General features: G+C 36.2%; 1 protein-coding gene across 6 annotated transcripts in view; it reads left to right on the top strand.

The window, feature by feature from the left end:
- ATP2B1 (ATPase plasma membrane Ca2+ transporting 1) overlaps positions 1 to 21,560 on the top strand; it is an 85,587-nt gene that overhangs the window by 45,345 nt on the left and 18,682 nt on the right. For all 6 annotated transcript variants that reach the window (XM_026698887.2, XM_087934536.1, XM_026698859.2 and 3 more), the window contains exons 3-9: positions 238 to 435; positions 7,026 to 7,280; positions 7,361 to 7,486; positions 13,651 to 13,794; positions 16,311 to 16,349; positions 17,495 to 17,650; positions 19,573 to 19,787. In XM_026698887.2, coding sequence (XP_026554672.1) covers positions 238 to 435; positions 7,026 to 7,280; positions 7,361 to 7,486; positions 13,651 to 13,794; positions 16,311 to 16,349; positions 17,495 to 17,650; positions 19,573 to 19,787 — 1,133 coding nt within the window. The remainder of the gene's footprint in view (positions 1 to 237; positions 436 to 7,025; positions 7,281 to 7,360; positions 7,487 to 13,650; positions 13,795 to 16,310; positions 16,350 to 17,494; positions 17,651 to 19,572; positions 19,788 to 21,560) is intronic.

The raw sequence follows: 21,560 nt of genomic DNA, 5'->3' as shown, positions 1-21,560 counted from the left end.
TTCAGTGATTTGTAGCCAGTTGCTGGTACTATTTTAGAAAAGCAACTCTAAAGTGTCCTGATATTACCATAGTGGCTATTTTGCTTGAAAACTTGGGAATAAATAGCATGATAATAAATAAGTACAAAATAACATATTTGCAGTATATTTAACATTTTAATAAATCCAATATGAAAATATTTTGTTAGGAGGTGACAATAAACAATTCTAAAATCATTTTCCCTTTTTACTGTTTAGGCTTGAGTGGAAATCCAGCAGATATAGAGAGGAGAGCAGCTGTATTTGGGAAGAATTTTATACCTCCTAAAAAGCCAAAAACATTTCTTCAGTTAGTATGGGAAGCACTACAGGATGTTACGTTAATAATTTTAGAAATTGCAGCCATAATATCATTGGGCCTTTCTTTTTACCAACCTCTGGGAGGAAACGAAGCATGTAAGTATAATCAAATAGGGTTTTTTTATTCTTGTTTGTCATGAAATACACCAGAATGAATGTGTTAGAATTCTGTTATAAATCCTAAAAGGATTTTGTGTTCTTAGAACTGTGAGAACTTGACAGGTTAAAGTATATTCACATTAAATTCTAGTCATTTCTTCATTTGAGCAAGATACAGATTTTAATATTCATGATATTTGCACATATCTTGAATGTCTGATGGAATGGCTGTAGGTTTATATAATCTTGCGTATCGCTCTTCCTTTTTCTTCTGTTTTTAAATCTAGAAAACAAGGATAATTAGAGCAACTTCACTCTATGTTCTCAACTTAATTTCCCCAGGGTTACATAGGGTAGACAATCAAAAGAGCTCAGTTAATCTATGTTTGGACTGGCATTTTGAGCTTTACTATAATCTAATTTCCTCAAGTATAGGATCTCTTCAGATGCTGTATTTTTCACTGGAGAGAGTTCAGGAGCAGGCCTGGATTCATGTACTCCATTCCTTACTGCTCCCGAGGACAGGTAAATATGAGTGTCTAAATAGGGGTATTAATGAAAGAACTAGGAAATCCGGTGGAGGCAGGACAAGGTTCTCTCCTTATTAAGTCCCATTCCTGTGGATGTAAATGCAAAAGCAGACACATTTAACATATACCCCATTACTCTTATATTCAGGTCAACATTCAGTTACTTAGCAAACACGAATGCAGATTAATATTCCTGGGTTATCATTTTATTAGATGAATTTCTTTTTAAAAATGCCATTCATCTATATTGAAATCTGCTAAATGGAGCAATCAAGATGTCTAAAGTATATTCTGATTTCAGAACAGATATTTTTTTAAATGTACACTGCTCAAAAAAATAAAGGGAACACTTAAACAACACAATGTAACTTCAAGTCAATCACACTTCTGTGAAATCAGACTGTCCAAACTGTCAGCATAGTGTGCAGATCATGGAGACACTACCAGGAGACAGGCCAGTACATCAGGAGACGTGGAGGAGGCTGTAGGAAGGCAACAACCCAGCATCAGGACCACTACCTCCGCCTTTGTGCAAGGAGGGACAGGAGGAGCACTGCCAGAGCCCTGTGAAATGACCTTCACAAATGTGCATGTGGTGGCTCAAACGGTGTGCTCTTCACAGAGGAAAGCAGGTTCACACTGAGCACATGTGACAGACGTGACAGGGTCCGAGACACCATGGAGAACATTCTGCTGCCTGCAACATTCTCCAGCATGACCAGTTTGGCAGTGAGTCAGTAATGGTGTGGAGTGGCATTTCTTTAGGGGGCCACACAGCCCTCCGTGTGCTCGCCAGAGGTAACCTGACTGCCATTAGGTACCGAGATGAGATCCTCAGACCCCTTGTGAGACCATATACTGGTGCGGTTGGCCCTGGGTTCCTCCTAATGCAAGACAATGATAGACCTCATGTGGCTGGAGTATGTCAGCAGTTCCTGCAAGTTGAAGGCATTGATGCTATGGACTGGCCCGCCCATTCCCCAGGCATGAATCCAGTTGAGCACATCTGGGACATCATGTCTCACTCCATCCACCAATGCCATGTTGCACCACAGACTGTCCAGGAGTTGGGGGATGCTTTAGTCCATGTGTGGGAGGAGATCCCTCAGGAGACCATCCTCCACCTCATCAGGAGCATGCCCAGGAGTTGTAGGGAGGTCATAGAGGCATGTGGAGGCCACACACACTACTGAGCCTCCTTTTGACTTGTTTTAAGGACATTACATTAAAGTTGGATCAGCCTGTAGTGTTTTTTTCTACTTTAATTTTGAGTGTAACTTCAAATCCAGACCTCCATGGGTTGCTAAATTTGATTTCCATTGATAATTTTAATGTGATTTTGTTGTCAGCACATTGAACTATGTAATGGACAAAGTATTTAATAAGAATATTTCATTCATTCAGATCTAGGATGTCTTATTTTTGTGTTCCCTTTATTTTTTTGAGCAGTGTATATAGTATAAATGTTTATTTACCATATATTGTTCATTGTAATGACTAAATGTGATGCTACAAAATTCAGAATTATCAGATAAAATCAGAATTTAAAAATTAACACACTGTATCTGAAATGGTCTAACACAAATATTGCATATTGTTTCAAAATCCGTCAGAAGCTTTAGGTGGTAAAGCGAGAGTATGTTTTTCTGCAGAATTCTTTCTCTGGCATGTTCACTGAGATAACTTTTGAAATGCTGTCCCAAAGGTGCTTTTTAAAGAGGCAACTGGAATTTCTTTGCTTCTTTTAAAAAATATCTTAGGGACAGCCATGACCTGGATTATTGAGAACCTCTATAGACATTCTGAAGTACGGAAAACCTATTGCTCAGTTGTTGGCTTACTTTTAAAGTAGCCTGGGAACAAAGCCTCCTTTAAATATTTCAATGTTGGGGATATACATATTTTTTATTCAGAATAGGATCAGGAAGATTTCAGGCTAGTGGAACATGTTTCAGTTTTTATGATAACTCTGAAATTTAACAAGTAAAGTTTATTACAGAAACAATATTAAAATCAAATAATCAAATTTTATATTTGAATTTGGCGTTAGTTTTAAAATTAGACTGTTTCATCTTTCCCTGTAACAATCTTTGCTTGATTATCCCAATCTTTCTTTATTCAGCAGTATAATTAGGAATTGGTAAATCTTCTTTCTGTACCTCAGATAAATCTAGATCTATGTTCTGTCTGTTTATTCCATAGGTAGTCTGAATGGAGCAAGGCCATTAAAACTTTAAAAGTTAACTATAACTCTGAATTGTGTTGAGAAATAAATTTGAAACCAGTGCAATGCTGATTAAAACGCAGGTATTGCATTTAGAACAGCTAGAACCCTGGATATTCTTTAAAGTCAACCCTAATGGTTTACACATTACATAACATGTAATTTACTTGGCTTCATTGTAATGTAATATATTGATAGGGTTAAGGCTTATTTGTTAACAAAGCTATTGTACCTTACTCAACAAAATATGATTAAAGCAAACTATTTATAAATCTTGCTATAGAACATTGGTTAGTTGCCCAGTATGTCTGGTTAAAGTTTTAGTTGATATAGTAATTTAAATAAAGATAATGAATTCTTGGTTATGACTGCTTTCTGTGCTTCCAGGAGTGCTGTCTTCCACATCTTTTAATTTTGCCATCACATGAATGCTATAGCCATCCATTTAAATGTTCCTTATTTCATTTAAATTCTGTAGAAAAGAGAAAGTAGTGTAAGTACTTTCTGAACTGCCAGCATTCTGTTTTGCAATACCACTACTTTTAAGAACTACATCACTTATCACACTGTCTTCCAGGGTAGTAATAGTTTCAACAAAAGTGTATATAACTATATCAACCCATTTTGATTGTTATATAACTTTATATATTATTTCTTTAAATCTGAATCTCCTACTATGCTTCTACATATAGTTCTTTCCAAATTATTTTTACCTATATGCAGATGCAAGTATTCTGATGTTTTAATATTCATATAACTACTAGAGACTGCACTCAATTCAGCGGCACTTAATTTTTTATCATGAATTATAAAATGAATAAATGCTTCTTCCGGGGGCTCTTATGAAAGATAGTCTATGAAGGCTGTTACAAAGCTATTTCAGTTTCCTCTTTATTCAAAATTTGACAAGGTATATTAATATTATTTGTACGACTACCAAATATAAGAGTTTTCTAAGCAGATTTATTTTATTTGGAGCAAAAATCTCTGTTCAAAAGGCTAATTGAGAGAAAACTAGTGGATTAATTTCTAAACAATTGTTTGCCTTCTACATTCTGGATACCCTCAGGTATAACTGAATAAGATACCTTTGAGGAGCATTTCTTTTTCATTGGTTTCTCTTGGTCCTGAATGGATTTAGGAAAATATATGTTTATGTAAAGGAAGCATGAACTAGGCAATAATGAGCATCCTCCTTAACTCAAATTCTTGTTTGTAAAAAAACCATATAGCTACTATCTCTGAAAAAGTTGACTCCTTTTAGGAATTAGCTGACAGATAAAGCATGTTTCTGTTTTGAGTACACTTGCCATCCCTATCCAATAAATGGCATTGCTGGCTGCTTTAATATGTGTTATAATATTAATAGATTCCATTTGTAAAACACACTGGACAAATAATGAGTGCTTTCTGCCAGCCCAAAGGTAGCCTTTAGTATTTAATTAAAAATGTGATTGAGTAAAATTTTGCTAACTAGCCAGGAAACTAAAGACATTGTTTCTTTTCATTTTCATTGTTACTTTTTTATTTTCTTTCTTTTTTTGTTTGTTTTGTTTTATTTGTATTTATTCCTTAGAAGTTAGGAGGAAGAAGCATTGTTAATATTTTTCTGTAATTGCAAGGTCTGGTCCCAGGCCAAGAGAGGATTAAGCTCCAACTTCACTTCCCCCATCCTTTGTCTTAAATTAGAATCTATGTTTGTCCTGATTGACATAAACCATATAGCTTAAGTAATACTTTATGACAGTGTGATTGGCTCTACTTGTTCTTTTTTGAATCAGTTTTTTTTTCTATCAGTTGATAATATCAGATGGTAAACAAGGTTTCTCCTTAAATTGTAATGTGTTGTCCACCCTGCTTTCTGGAGTAGGAGAATTATAAAAAGTAATGAAGAAAAGGCCTTTTGCATTAGCAGATATTTGTTGGTAGAATTTTGATTGTAGCTCTTCGGGTTTTTATTCAGTATCTACTGATCCTCACAATTAATAAAGCATAAAGACCCCTAGAACTTATTGAATCACTAAAGAAACAACTTTCTTTCTTTCATTATAATTATACTGAAAAATGTACTATATGTGGTACCTAAGAAGAGTTAGCATCTTTGGTGGAGATGCTTGCTTTGCCCTTTTGAGTACTGCTTGTTCACCTTTGATAATAAACTTGTTTTATTATTCTGTACTCCAATATGGAGCCTTTCCAACTAAAGAATTGGGGTTTATAATCGTTTAATTTTATGAGAGCTTGGGCAAATGATTACTAGCATTGAAAACTGGATAGGATACATCTTTTGAGTAAGAACTAGCTATGTGTTTATTTATGAGAAATCATATAATCCAAAATTAGATTAAAGTCAGACTATCTATGAGTCAGTTTAAGATTATCTGTTTATTGGGTTTTTATCTATTTAAGAACAGGTGTTCTGCAACTTGTGAGAGGACAAATTAAGTACTTGCCTACAAATTACTTTGCAAGGGTCATACAATTGCTTGGGGAGTTGCTCCCAGCTTTCTACAGTGTAGGTCTGTATGTATACACACATGAAACCTTTTTGAAGCAGACACATCACTCCAGCTAATTATATATCTGCTGAAACAGTTGAAGGAGAGATGCTTCATTTTCCCTTCTATGTATTGCAAAACATTTCTTTTGAATTTCTGAAGATGGCTAGTAACTGGATTTGAGGTACATCAATTAGAAGTAGAAGAATAAAAGATCATGATGAAACATTGATTGGTTAGTTTTATTTATTTGTACATTTATTTTTATAACTGCTTGTACATACATAGCTTTGAAGTTTATTTTAATGCCAAGGGAACAGTGTTGATCCATGTTATGTTACTTTTATATTGCTATTAAAACGTAGTCACTGAGTATGAGTTGGCTGACCATATAAATTTTCTTAAATAACTAAATAACTGTTGCAATAATTTTTCTATGTAAATTTACAGTTTAGATCATTCCAATGAGAGACCAACAGAGGACATTTCTGCCACTGCCCACTTTCCAAAATTGAAAAAAGTGGGTGGTGAGATGATACCTTGTATTTAAACCTCAACATACATCAGCAAAAGTTTAAGAAGTAGATCTTATCAGAGTGCAAAAACAGTATGGTTTATCCCAGTTGCTTCTTTCATAATTTCTGAGATTATAAACTACATCACAAGAAGGATTTGGCGAGCTTGTTCCAAATAGCCTTACCACCTTATATATTTCCAATAAAATATTAGTGATCCTCTATAACTAGCTCTGGGAATATAGAGTAAAACAACTAAATTAAGATAAAATGCTTAAGTTAGACTAAAATAGAAAACATGAGTTAATAAACTAAAGTATTATGGGGTTATTATTTTTATTATTTGTATATTGGCTTTTTATTTTCATAAGCCACCCAAATTCATTGAGAGTGAGTGAGCGGCCATATAAATTTTCTCAAATAAATAAATAAATATAAAATAACAATTAAAAAACCCACCGAGATTAAACAAGCAGGAAATTCTGAAAATCTATGGAAATAGAAATATATTTAAAGACATGGGAGAACAGGACAGATGCCCATTTAAAAAAACCTTACAATAGTTGTAATATAGTTGTAGTACAGCCAACAAAGTGGCTTACCAAAGTGGCTTACTTGTACTACCTACTAAGGTTTGTGGAATATGAAAACAATTGAGATAGTTAAATTTAAATAGTGAATAAGCAGATGTGTTGTTATTAGAACATACTCAATATAATTAAGTAATGATTGTATGGATTAAATCATTGTGATTTTGGAATAAACTAGATCAATATAAAAACTGAATATGAAATTTGGATTATTTGTTTACTTTCTGCAGTATGTGGAACAGTATCAGTTGGAGAAGAAGAAGAAGACGGTGAGACAGGATGGATTGAAGGAGCTGCAATCCTCCTGTCTGTCGTTTGTGTGGTATTAGTGACAGCTTTTAATGACTGGAGTAAAGAGAAGCAGTTTAGGGGATTGCAAAGCCGTATTGAACAAGAGCAGAAGTTTACTGTCATCAGGGGTGGCCAAGTCATCCAGATACCTGTAGCTGACATAGTTGTTGGTGACATTGCACAAGTAAAATATGGTAAATATACCCCTTTATTTTATTGTCATCTCTGTAATTTACTATTTGTTTGTTAAATATAGTTCTGGCTTCTGTTTTAGGTGACCTTTTACCAGCTGATGGTGTGCTTATTCAAGGCAATGACCTCAGAATTGATGAAAGCTCGCTCACTGGAGAATCTGATCTTGTTAAAAAAGTGTTGGATCGAGATCTTATGATGCTCTCAGGTGAGTGATCAAATCATAGCTAGGATCTAAGCATGAGATATTATGGAAACTGAACAAAGTTTCCTACTTCTACTTATGTGACACATTTTCCTCCCAGTTGACAGTATGGTAAGAACTAGTGCTCTTATATATTATGTATTACATTTTTAACTTCCTCAGGACCAAAATGATAGGTCCTAACAACAGGTAGGATTTCAAACATACAAGTATCCTTTAATGTGATTAGTTTAATTAAGCATATGTAACTGTAGTATCTTCTTTTCCCATAAGATTAAATAATTTCTATAATACTGGTATACTAGAATAGAAAATTATTACAAATTAATGAAACTGTGGCCCTCAGTATGTTATTTTTCACGCCAATCTGCAATAATTAATTGTTTAATACTTCAGTAATGAAATAAATGTTCAAAGTAAAGAGTGATACATAATATTTAAAAATAGAATGGTGCAGTCCCCAAAATTTGATACATAAATAATGTATTTCTTGAGTTACATTTCATTTAGTATTATGATTCAATACTTAAATTTCTTTCACAATACAAATAAGATATGTATGGAATGATGTTTTTTCATAATGTAAGAATCGTGACCTGCCATGAAAATATTCTCACTCCCTATAAATTGTTCCTATAATAGTTTATACTCAGAATTATTTTATTTATAAAACTAATTAAAATATAAGCCACTTAGTAGAACTGAAAATCTCGGAGTTAAACATACATAGCCCCATTCTTTGTGTTAAAGCCTACATTAAGCTAAAAAAAAGTCCCATTAAATACCCATATGGCTATCCCATAAAAAAAAATCCTGAATAACTTCTCTCTTGATATAAAACATCTGAAGGAATTAATATAAAAATTCATCTCAAAGTGTAAATCAGTGTAGAAGATATAATCATTTTGACTATGTTTATTTCCCCCCATAGATTCATAGGAATGTTCAGTGCAATTTAACATTTAAATATATTAACAAATGTTCAAGGAACAGGTAGTCTTTGACTTAACCATTTGTTTAAGTCATCAAGGGCTGTGATGTTGATGCTATTATACATCTTGGTACAAATGACCTGTCCCAGAAAGATGTACTTTCTGTTCAGAAAGACTTCCAGAGCTTGGGGTATGAACTTAGTAATATGGACTGTAGGCTTATCTTTTCAGAGGTTCTACCAGTATACAAGAAACAAAAAGAGAAAGGGCAGTGTATAGCAGAGTTTAATGTGTGGCTAAAGGAGTGGTGTAAAAGGGAAGGCTTTGGTTTTATTAGTCATGATGTCTGCAGCTGGTCCAATGAAAAACTGTACAAAAGAGATGGTTTCCATCCATCAAAGAAAGGGACTGAGTTACTTGGCATTCGATTCACAGATTTCCTGGATAAACATTTAAACTGAACAGCGGGGACAGAGAATTAATGGATTCAGAACATCTCTGTCCCCAGAAACCTAAAACTAATAAGGATACCAGTGCGTGCAAAATAGATGTTTGTGCAGGTAAGATTATCAACCTTGATGCCAACCAAAACCAACCATTTAATAGTGAGTGCCATACCACGTGCACTAATCAAACAGGTGGCAAGAAAGTAGGGGCAGGCAGGCACAACACAGGTAATGTAGACAGTAACACAGTGTCAGACACAAAGATCTCAAGTGCCTATATACAAATGCACAAAGTCTGGGGAATAAACAGGGTGAACTCGAACTACGATACATAAATATGATATAGTTGGAATAACAGAAACTTGGTGGGATGAAACCCATTACTGGAATATACTGGTAGAAGGATACAAACTATTAAAAAAAACAGACCTCATAAAAGAGGAGGTGGAGTTGCACTGTATGTAAAGGACCACTGTATTGCTACAGAAATGCATGAAACCAAAGATGAAAACTTCCTAGAATGCATATGGGTCAATCTAAAATAAAAAAAAAATGACATGGCCATAGGCATATATTATAGGCCACCCAATCAAGCAGAAAAAATAGATGTCCTTTTTGCCAGCCAACTAACAAGCATATGCAGGAAACACACAACAATAGTAATGGGAGACTTCAATTATCCTGATATCAATTGGAAAACTAATTCTGCACCAAGTGAGAAATCAAATAAGTTCCTAACCTAGCTGACAACTTTGTTGTCCAAAAAGTAGAGGGTGAATCTAGAGGGACAGCCATACTGAACTTAATTCTTACAAACAGAGAAGAAGTGCTAGAGTGAGTTGAAACTCCAGGAACCTTGGGTGAGAGTGACCATGTCATACTAGAATTCAACATAACACAAACACAAGCAACAGAACATAATGACACCAGAGTCTTGGATTTTAAAAGAGCTGATTTCAATAAACTCAGAGAGAACTTGGGAAAGATTCCATGGATGAAAATCCTAAAGGGGAAAACAACTCAAGAATCTTGGGAAACTCTAAAAAGTATGATCATAGAAGCCCAGACCAGCACAATACCACTGAGAAAGAAAAACAAGAAATCCAAGAAGAAACCAGCATGGCTGCACAAAGATCTCTCTGGCAAATTGAAAGAAAAAAAGGACAAATACAAAAAATGGAAAGAAGGACAAAGAACTAAGGCAGAATATCAGCAGATAGCCAGAATCTGCAAAGACGAAGTCAGGATAGCAATGGCTCAGAACGAACAAAGACTTGCAACAAAAGTCAAAGATAATAAAAAAAGTTTCTATGAGAGACATAATTCCTTCCACTAAAGGTTCAAAATATATTCCAAAAAAATGAAGATAAGATCAGTCAGGATTACATCCTTATTTATTGATGCAGGAGACAAGTGAAGACTGATTAGAAAAGTTTTCCACTACAAGTGGTAGGCTAGTGGCTTGCTTGCTGATTGATTAAAGTTAAAATTCATGGCAATCTCTCTCTCCCTCCTCCTTTCATATCTATATTAAAACCTCCAATAATCATTGTCTAGAGCAGTGGTTCCCAAAGTGGGTGGTACCTCCCCCTGGGGGGCAGTGGGATGCCTTAGGGGGGCACTAAGAGGCAAGGGAGGTGGGTCCCTCGCAGGGTGCAATTCGGAGGGGGGGGGGATTCTACTGGTTCACAGTAGTTTGGAGAACTAGTAAAGTATGCCCCTGGCTGGCCCTGCTCCTCTCTGCCCACTCCTCCATTCCCTACCCAATCAGTCCTTATTGTGCATGTGCGACATCGCGTGTATGTGTGACAGTTGCTGACGGCCACAGCGGTGTGTTGGAGAAGTGGAGCAAGCCAAGCTGGAGGTCGGTAATTTGCTCTGTAAAAAGCATCCAGACACCGTGTGGTTTTTTTTTTCAGTGCAGCTGGACTCCAGCTGTACCGAAAAAACCATGCGGAATCTGGAGATTTTTGGAGTGAAAATTACTGACCTCCGGCTTTGCTCTGCTTCTCCAACGCGCCACTGCTGCTGAGTTCTAGGCACCAGCCATGCAGGCCTACCCCATTGACTGCTGCACCACTCCGCTCGGACTTGCTTGGGCAAGTCTCTCCAGTGCAGCAGGCTCAATGGGGTGGATCTGCGGGCCCAGTGCCTAGAATGCAGCTGCAGCGCTGCAATGGAGGAGCAGAGAAAAGCTGGAGCTTGGTAACTTTCACTGCAAAAAACTTCCAGCCACCATGTGTTTTTTGGGGGGGGTACGGCTGCAATCCACTCTCACTGGAAAAAAAATTGACGGCTGCAGGCATTCGTGACAAGAGTGATGTGGGCTGGCAGGGAGCCCAGCAACAACAATTGCTCAGCCCTGCTTGCCTTCCCTGGCAGCCAGCCGCAGAAGGAAAGGAAAGTCACGGCCGTGGGACGATGAAAGAGGCGGTCGTGGGGGAGGAAACGGGGAGATTAAGGGCCTCGGCCTCTGAAAAGGGAAACAGGGTGATGCAGGATTAGCCCAGGCCTTTGACAGATTAGGCCACACCTGCCTGGGCAGAAAAATAAATGCTCTCTCTTACATATTGGCAAAAAGAATCAGAAAATAAAATACAAGCTGAATAGTCAAGACCTTGTTGATGAGCCAAACTCTGCCAAGGACCTTGGAGTACTCATCTCTAATGATCTAAGTACAAGAGCTCACTGCAACTACATAGCCAAAAAGATGTTAAGAGTTTTAACCTAATCCTACGTAGCTTTTTCTCTGGTAATATCACATTGCTAACTAGAGCATACAAAACATTTGCTAGACGAATACTTGAATACAGCTCATCAGTCTGGAACCCGCATTACGTATCTGATATTAACACAGTTGAGAAAGTCCAGAAATATTTCACAAGAAGAGTTCTCCACTCCTCTACTCGTTGCAGAATACCTTATGCCACCAGACTTGAAATTCTAGACCTAGAAAACCTAGAACTATGCCGCCTTAGGTCTGATCTAAGTATAGTGTATAAAATTATACATTGCAGTGTCCCACTTGTCAATGAATACTTCAGCTTCAACCGTAACAATACAAGAGCACACAATAGATACAAACTCAAGGTAAACTGTACCAAACATGATTGTAGGAAATACGACTTCAGCAACAGAGTGGTCAATGTCTGGAATACTCTACCTGACTGTGGTTTCTTCCCCAAACCCCCAAAACTTTAACCTTAGACTGTCTACTATTGACCTCCCCACTTTCCTAAGAGGTCTGTAGGGGGTGCGCATACACGCACAACGTGCGTACCGTCGCTGTCCTATTGTTTATTTTTATTTTTCTATATGTATCCATTTCATGTATTCATAACTATGTTTATACTTATACCTGTTTTCTTATAATCACTTGACAAATAAATAAAATAAATGAAAATAGGTTAAGGAAGGGATAAAGAGAGAGAAAGAGGGGGGGGAAGAGAGAGAAAGAGAAGGGACAGACAAGAAAGCAAAGAAAGAAAAATGGAGAGAAAAAAGAAGAAAAGTGATAGACAAAGAAAGGGGGGATGGAAGGAAGGGACAGAAAGAAAGAAAGAGAGGGAATTAGAGAGAAAAAAAGAAAAAGGGAGGGAGGAGAAAGTGAATGGGATATCGAAGGAGAGAGAAAGAGAAGGAAGAGACAAGAAAGAAAAGGGAAAGAAAAAGGGAGAGAAAGGAAAAAAAAGGATAGATAAAGAAAGAGAGGGGATGGAAGGAAGAGACAGAAAGAGAAAGAAAGAAGGAAAGAAAAAAGCAAGGGAGGGAGGAAAAAGTGAATGTGATATCTAGTCCAACCACCTGCTCCAACCGGGTTAGAAGGGAGTGTTTGTGTTTGTGTGTGTGTGTGTGTGTGTGTGTGTACGCACATGGCTGTCAAAACTCCAAAACGGGTAGCTCTGGGGAGGTCAGTCATAAATTAGAACACTTACTAAGCAACTGGCCATTAAGCGAGGACCACTTATATTTGGTTTGCCAGTCACATGGCCAGTTGGCCATGCCCACCCAGTCAGATGGCCACCAAACCACGCCCATCCAGTCACATGACCAGCAAGTCATGCCTACCCAGTCACATGACCACCAAACCACTCCCATCCGGTCACATGACCACCAAGCCATGCCCACAAATTAGGCCATGCCCACAGAACCAGTTGTTAAGAAATTTGAATCCCACCCCTGTGTGTTGGGCACTTAAGATGAGTTTGTAGCACCAAGGGGGCGGGTGGACTGAAAAAGTTTGGGAACCACTAGTCTAGAGGGATTTAAAAAGTAGAGGTGAAAGATATTGATATAAATAAGATGTAAGTTCCTCTTGTCTTACTTCCAGCCTTTATTTTGCTTACTATTATTCACTATTTCCGTACTTCGCATTAGATGCTTACTATGAAGGGGAATAATGTGATAGATATGTCTAACCAATCTGAAATTATGTAGTATTAGTATGCTGAAATTATGATATAAATAGTTCAAAGCACCAGGAGAGCATTTGATCCCCTTTGTGTCTTCATCTTTGATAAAATAAGTATATCTTTTTATTTTTATTGCTGCTTTTGTTGATCATAATAATTGTATATTATCATGGATTTAAGTTTTTCCAGCAATTGAGCGCTGTGACTTTCTCTCAGCCAACCTACCTCACAGGTTTATTAGAAGATATAATGAAAGATAACTCTATGCAAACTACTTGAACTCTTTAGATTACCAAATAAATAAGCATTAACATTTTCATAAAGCTACAAAATTCACATTGCTTATCCTTAATTCACACATGCTTTTTTCATCCTAGGTACACATGTTATGGAAGGTTCTGGAAGAATGGTAGTTACTGCTGTAGGGGTAAACTCACAAACTGGAATTATATTTACTTTACTTGGTGCTGGAGGGGAAGATGAGGAAGAAAAAAAGGAAAAAGAAAAAAAAGAAAAGAAAAGTAGGCACTTTTAAAATCTTGTAAATTTATTTTAGAGATAATTGCAGATAGTTTATTGTTCATTTATATTTTATGTAAATTTTGAGTAATATAATTTTAGAATTCACTGATATTCTTCAGCCATTCAAAATAAATTTAAAAACATAATTAAAATTATTTCAAGCTATTGTTGCAAATTAGCTTCAGCTTTCAATTTATGAGCCTGTAGAATCAAGTTTTTCTTCAGGTGTTCTTAGAAATATCACTGAAGTAAGATGTGTTCAATGAGACATGTCAGATAAGTCTAAAAATAAATCCTGAAACATACTTTAACATGTTGTATTCATATTCAATGTGAATATACCAGGAATTTATTATATAGTAATAATGGACAATAATGAAAGTTATACACTGCTCAAAAAAATAAAGGGAACACAAAAATAAGACATCCTAGATCTGAATGAAGGAAATATTCGTATTAAATACTTTGTTCATTACATAGTTGAATGTGCTGACAACAAAATCACATTAAAATTATCAATGGAAATCAAATTTAGCAACCCATGGAGGTCTGGATTTGGAGTCACACTCAAAATTAAAGTGGAAAAAAACACTACAGGCTGATCCAACTTTGATGTAATGTCCTTAAAACAAGTCAAAAGGAGGCTCAGTAGTATGTGTGGCCTCCACATGCTCCTGATGAGGTGGCGGATGGTCTCCTGAGGGATCTCCTCCCACACATGGACTAAAGCATCCCCCCAACTCCTGGACAATCTGTGGTGCAACGTGGCGTTGGTGGATGGAGTGAGACATAATGTCCCAGATGTGCTCAATTGGATTCAGGTCTGGGGAACGGGCGGGCCAATCCATAGCATCAATGCCTTCGTCTTGCAGAAACTGCTGACACACTCCAGCCACATGAGGTCTATCATTGTCTTGAATTAGGAGGAACCCAGGGCCAACCGCACCAGTATATGGTCTCACAAGGGGTCTGAGGATCTCATCTCAGTACCTAATGGCAGTCAGGCTACCTCTGGCAAGCACATGGAGGGCTTTGCGTCCCCCTAAAGAAATGCTACCCCACACCATTACTGACCCACTGCCAAACCAGTCATGCTGGAGGATGTTACAGGCAGCAGAATGTTCTCCACAGTGTCTCCGGACCCTGTCACATCTGTCACACGTGCTCTGTGTGAACCTGCTTTCATCTGTGAAGAGCACAGGGCACCAGTGGCAAATTTGCCAATCTTGGTGTTCTCTGGCAAATGCCAAATGTCCTGCATGGTGTTGGACTGTAAGCACAACCCCCACCTGTGGACATCGGGCCCTCATACCACCCTCATGGAGTCTGTTTCTGATCATTTGAGCTGCCACATGCACATTTGTGGAGATCATTTTGCAGGGCTCTGGCAGTGCTCCTGTCCCTGCTTGCACAAAGGCGGAGGTAGTGGTTCCGATGCTGGGTTGTTGCCTTCCTACAGCCTCCTCCACGTCTCCTGATGTACTGGCCTGTCTCCTGGTAGTGCCTCCATGCTCTGGACACTATGCTGACAGACACAGCAAACCTTCTTGCCAGAGCTTGCATTGATGTGCCATCCTGGATGAGCTGCACTAGCTGAGCCACTTGTGTGGGTTGTACACTCCGTCTCATGCTACCACTAGAGTGACAGCACCGCCAGCATTCAAAAGTGACCAAACCATCAGCCAGAAAGCATAGGGACTGAGAAGTGGTCTGTGGTCACCACCTGCAGAACCACTCCTTTATTGGGGATGTCTTGCTAACTGCCTCTGCTTTCCACCTGTTGTCTATTCCATTTGCACAACAGCATGTGAAATTGATTGTCAATCAGTGTTGCTACCTAAGTGGACAGTTTGATTTCACAGAAGTGTGATTGACTTGGAGTTACATTGTGTTGTTTAAGTGTTCCCTTTATTTTTTCGAGCAGTGTAGTACAATTCTTTAGGATAACATGAGATTATGAGAAGGCTGCAAAAAAAGAACAAGGAAAATTTGAAGTGACAAAATGAAAATTGCACACTAATACAGTTTTATTAAACTTGACTGGATTAATCAGCTGGAGAAGCAGGGAAATTACTATATTACAATTAATTGAATAATAAGGCATTTCCTGTTTTACAAACCAAATGAATAGAATACAATACCTTGTAATTGGGGTTTGGGCAATATATTTCAGGCATATATCTGAAATCTTGTAGACTTAAGAATGACTTTAATTGACCTTGACTGAGTTTCTTATCATTTCTTCAGAAATTCTACCTCTGAACATTTTAATACGTTTACTACATTAGTTTAAAACTTATACTTATTTTAAACAGAATTAAACATTTTGTTTAATAGTGCTTTCACACGTTCATTATTTCCGTAGATCATTATTATATGGTCCAACAAACATTCACATTAGATTGTTGCCAGTTATTCTGAAAGAAAATGAAAATTAATAGGAATACATCTCAGTAACAAAATATATATAAAGTATTTACCAATTTCTGAAAATGATAACTATTTTTGATTTTAGGTAAAAAACAAGATGGTGCTATTGAAAATCGTAACAAAGGTATGACTTACATTTTAAAAATTCAGATATATGTTAGAACAGCACCTTTATTAGAAATAATCAGAATCCACAGAAATGTGTCTAAGCTTTCAATTTCTCCAGAATTCTTCATTAGGTTTTTAAAAAAAGGTGAAGTAGCATTTTGAATGAATTCTGTAGAATTCAAAAGCTTGCACACTTTTTCAGGGTATTTCAGTTTGTTCTAATGGAAGTTTGTTAATTTTTCAGTTTGTTAAATCTTTTTCCAAAAAATAACTTCTATGCAAAATGTCAACTGCATCTTAATTTTAAATATCAAAGATGTGATTTATGATAGTCTTAAAATTACAATATGATATTATGATAGTATTAAAATTACAATATGGATAAACAGAACTAGTAGAACAATATTTTAATTGTGATAAAGAATAAGATGCCTAACTTGTTGGTGAACATGCTATTTAATAATGATGAGCATTTTATTTTTTAGTGTTGTGCAGATAAAACTTTGTGAAACATATAGTAGCACTAGAGACAGTATACTCTGCAAAATGGATTGCACAGAGTATTTGTATTTGTAATTTTAGGCAGAGCTGTTTGGAGTTGAAATGATTCTTTTTAAGTTCAAAAGACTTCCAGGATATCCAGATAGCTTGTTTTAAACTCAAAATTCATGATATTTTGTGCTTAATATGATTTGAAATGATGTTTTTTTACCCATGCCTGCTGGAAACTCTGGAAATTTAAACTTATATTTTGGATTGATTGAAGCTTATTTCTCTCAAGTGTTAAAGTAGCGCTCCTTAAAACTGTACAAAATTAATATCATATATTTTATATGCACTCTAGATTTTCTGGAGCTTATTTGTGTTTTTACATTCCCACCTGATCCAATCTTTTATAGGTGAACTGCCTGGCCATTCTGGCCAATGGTGTTTAAAATTCTTCCTAAAAGATAGGTGCCCTGAAATTACCTATTCACCTGATCAATACCGTGCCCAAGCCATAAAATTCTGCTTTATTCAGACCCAACAGCGGAAGCAGATAATTCACTCAGTTAATGAGATTTTGCTATATTCCAAGGTTGTATTTGGTTGTTTTGAAATTTATGATCTGCTCATGAACCATAATAGATTATTCATTCAATTGTGTTTTTATGAATTTAGCAAAAGCTCAAGATGGTGCAGCTATGGAAATGCAACCTTTGAAGAGCGAAGATGGTATAGATGGAGATGACAAAAAAAGAAATAATATGCCTAAGAAAGAGAAATCAGTTCTACAAGGAAAGCTCACAAAGCTAGCAGTTCAGATTGGTAAAGCAGGTATGGCTCTTCAATTGTTGTCTCTGGAGAGAATAAAATAACGGATTGGCATTATTGGACTGGCATTATTGTCAAACTAATGCTATTTAGTGTTGCTGACATTTCAATTTGTGCTGGTCTTGATGTAGTTCAAGGATCTTCAAACTTGGCAAGTTTAAGACTTATTGACTTCAACTCCCAGAATTCCTGAGCTAACATGACTAGAGGAGGAATTCTGGGAGCTGAAGTCCACAAGTCTTAAAGCTGTCAAGTTTGAAGACCCCTGGTGTAGTTGGACATCAGCTGAAGTTAAAACCTGTGTTTAGCTTGATTTATAATATTTATACAATGATTTATAAAACCCTGGAAGTCCAGCTTCTGCCATTCCTTTGCTTTGTTTGATCACACTATTTGAGTGTTGCCTTAATGATACTGAATACAATGTATTGAGTTTGTCATCAGCATCAATATTCCTCATAGGTTATCATAATAGCCATTTTGCTAATTTTAATAAGAACTGTTTTTAAGGTATCCTAGAACATTTAGAAACCATATTGAAATAATCAAAATATTTTAAAAACATAATATTTTTTTTCTTTCTGTACTCAAATCAATGCTCATGGGAAGCATGTTGTTATTCTAGAGGTGGCATGATTAGTATCCATTGACAATGTTTAAATTCCACGATTTTCTAAACAGTAGGTTAGAGCCATAAAGAGTGCTGTCTATCAATACTTTTGATGGCAGTAAATCAATAATATTAATTATGTGCTGTGTACTTACTGTCTTATTGCCCTTTTCTTTATATAAAAAAAATCTCAAATGGGAGTTACTCTAATCCTTTCATTGTGTTACTTGCCTTTTCAGCTTTTAGTTTCAGCTTTAAAATATACATAATTAGATTTGAATAAATGTAATATAATGGAAGAGTTTTATTTTCAGTGTTTTTTCTAATGAGCAACACAGAATTTTCCTTTTTCTTAACTGCAACATAATATTTTGGTATTCTCATTGAGGTAAGACCTAAAACTCCAAAACATATTTCTGGATCAATCATTGCCAGTTCAGGCCTCTTTAGTATGTACATATGTGATTAAAATATTTTTGCACTGAAGATTTTGGCACTCTGAAACCGTGTGCCATTGTTCATAAAATTCTAGACTTCAAAGAGATTGTTTTAACATTTTATAATTTCACATTACTAAGTCACAAGTAAGAACTGGCTTGACAATAGTCTATGTGAATAAAGTCTGGGTATTACTAAGTATCCTTAGTGTTCACAAGTTAAAAATGATCCAGCAATGTGATATAGCTGTTGAAAAGGTAAATATTATCTTGGGGTTCAGTTAACAGGAGCATAAAATCCTAATCACAGGCAGTTATTGGTTCACTTTACTTTGTCAGATACCACTTGAAATCGTTTATCTAGTTCTGGTACTATAATTTTAAAATGGCAATGATAAACCGAGAGAAATTCAGAGAAAGCTACCAGTGGTGAAACCTGTGCAGAATTAGTAAAGGAACTGGCTACGTTTAGTCTACAGAAGATACGACTAAAAAGGACATATAACAGCAGTTTTCAAATATTTGAATGGTTGACACCTAGAAGAGGAAATAGACTTATTCTTTATTGTTTATAAAGCCATAACCATATTTGATGGGTTAAAACTACAAAGAATTGGTGCACATTATATTTTTTCTACAAGTTTATCAGCCAGTAGAACAAGCAATCAAATGAAAAGATGAGTTCTTCACTGAATTTTTAAACAGAGTCTAAATGGTAATCTGTCAGAGATTACCATTACTGAATTTTGCCCTAAGGGGTTATACTAGATTGCCATTAAGATACCTTCCAATTGTATAAACTGTTGACAAAGTCTGTGAATGCTATTTAAGACTGTTATTTATATGACAATCAACTAGGTCTCTTTTCTTCATGAAAGGGTTGCTGATGTCTGCTGTTACAGTCATCATTCTTGTATTATATTTTGTAATTGATACCTTCTGGATCCAGAAACTTCCTTGGCTTGCAGAATGTACACCAATATATATTCAGTATTTTGTGAAATTCTTCATCATTGGTGTTACTGTTTTGGTTGTGGCTGTTCCAGAGGGTCTTCCACTGGCAGTAACTATCTCACTGGCTTACTCTGTAAAGGTATGAGCAAAAAACGTGACTTGGTATGTAGTATTTTAATATGCAATAGTTAAGAATAAGAATTTTTTCCCCAAGGAACTATACTTCACTGATATTTGTTTGAAGTAGTTATTTAATAGCTTATTTCATTTATTTTCAAATTTTATATGCTATTTCAATGAAAGACTAGAAATGGCTTATAACATGGGCAGTACAAAAAGCGAAATAATATAGTAGTCAAGCATTATCAAAAGCAACAAATCAGAATTTAATCTGTGAAAAAAATCACCACAAATTTTCTAATAAAAATTTGCTAAATAATGTTTACATTGGAAAGAATAATGTAATTCATCCTCTGAAAACTCTGCAAAAAAGCAGCATTTGAACTGCCTTCCTGAATATTAACAGGAAGGATGTATCCACCTTAATACAATGTAGATGGAAGGAACAACAACAAGAAGATTTCATTGAGTAAAGACTATCTCAGAAAAATGTTATTTCTAAGCAAACGCTCTATTTAACTCCTGAATGGACCAGATTTGCAGCATACCTTCCCTAGCTGTATATATTGGGGAAGTTCTACATGGTGTAACTGGTGTTAATGGTATTCAGGATCCAAGCTGTTCAGAGCTTTATACATCATAGCACTTCTTGAATTGATAGACAATGCAGCTCCTCCCATAAAGATAGTTAGCAGGCAGGGCAGACAAGTGTAGTTTATATTAACTGTAAAACATAGTTATAGTTATAAACTGTATTAACATAATGGTGTATAGGGCAGCCGTCTGTAGACTGGATTCTAGTAGTCCAAGTGAGAAGAGCATAAATAACCATTAGTAGCGCTCTCTGCTGCAAGAATGGTCACAGCTGACACTTCAGCAAAATTTAGCAAATACTTTCCTGGCCACAGCCTCCATCTGCTGCTGTACAAGTATAAGAGAACTCCCAGATGGGAACTGGCTCTTTCTGGGGCAACAGAACTAAAGATGGAACAGTACAGTATGCTACACTTCAAAGAAAAATGTGCATAAATGACTTTGAGAGTTCCCCCATCATATGGCTTTTTGCCTTGCTTAATCCCTAGTGCATGTAAGTCCATTTCAAAGTATTACGTGCCTATCTAGTAATAAAATGTGATGAGGATTTCAGAGGTAAAATGCCTGGGTGGAATTTGATGAAAAATTTCCCTCTTAAGAATGAGCAACAAGACAAAGGAATAATCAGTTGCAGAAAGTGCTATCAAAGCCAAAAGATACAGCCAAATACCAGAACGCAGTGTATTACATGAGCAGATGGGAGTTCCGTGATGGAGGTGGGCATGAAGGAGAGCAACAAGCAGACACATTTTGTATTATTCATTTGATCTAATGGCTGGCACTCTTACAATCTAGACTTAAATATAAATTTTACCTGTTTATTTTTTAGAAAAGATATGTATGGCCATTTATCTTAGAGCACAACTTTGGGCAGCCTATCATAATAATAAAATTACAATCTATTAAAAGAAAAAAACTAAAACAACAACGACAACAACTGGTGTCCCATTAATCTCCTAGGATGATGTTCCCATAACCATCCCTAGGTTTCCATCACTCTATCCCAGTGGCTTCTGGAAAACTAAAAGACTGGGTGCCTGCCAGATTCTTTCCAAATGTTACAAATATGCAGTCTACTCCTTTCTTTTGTCTGGTATCTGCTGAAAACCTCCACATTTGTGTTCATATAAGAAGTTCAACTTGGGAAAGATAGTAAATACTTTCTAAGAATGCTTTAATGCTGTTCAGACATGATTTT

The sequence above is a fragment of the Pseudonaja textilis genome, chromosome 5 (genome assembly GCF_049901715.1).
Source record: "Pseudonaja textilis isolate UNSWEBS1 chromosome 5, rPseTex1.2, whole genome shotgun sequence".
NCBI classification, from domain to species: Eukaryota; Metazoa; Chordata; class Lepidosauria; order Squamata; family Elapidae; genus Pseudonaja; species Pseudonaja textilis.
The sequence above is the reverse complement of the archived record's forward strand: the minus strand, read 5'-3'. Positions and strand labels throughout refer to the sequence as shown.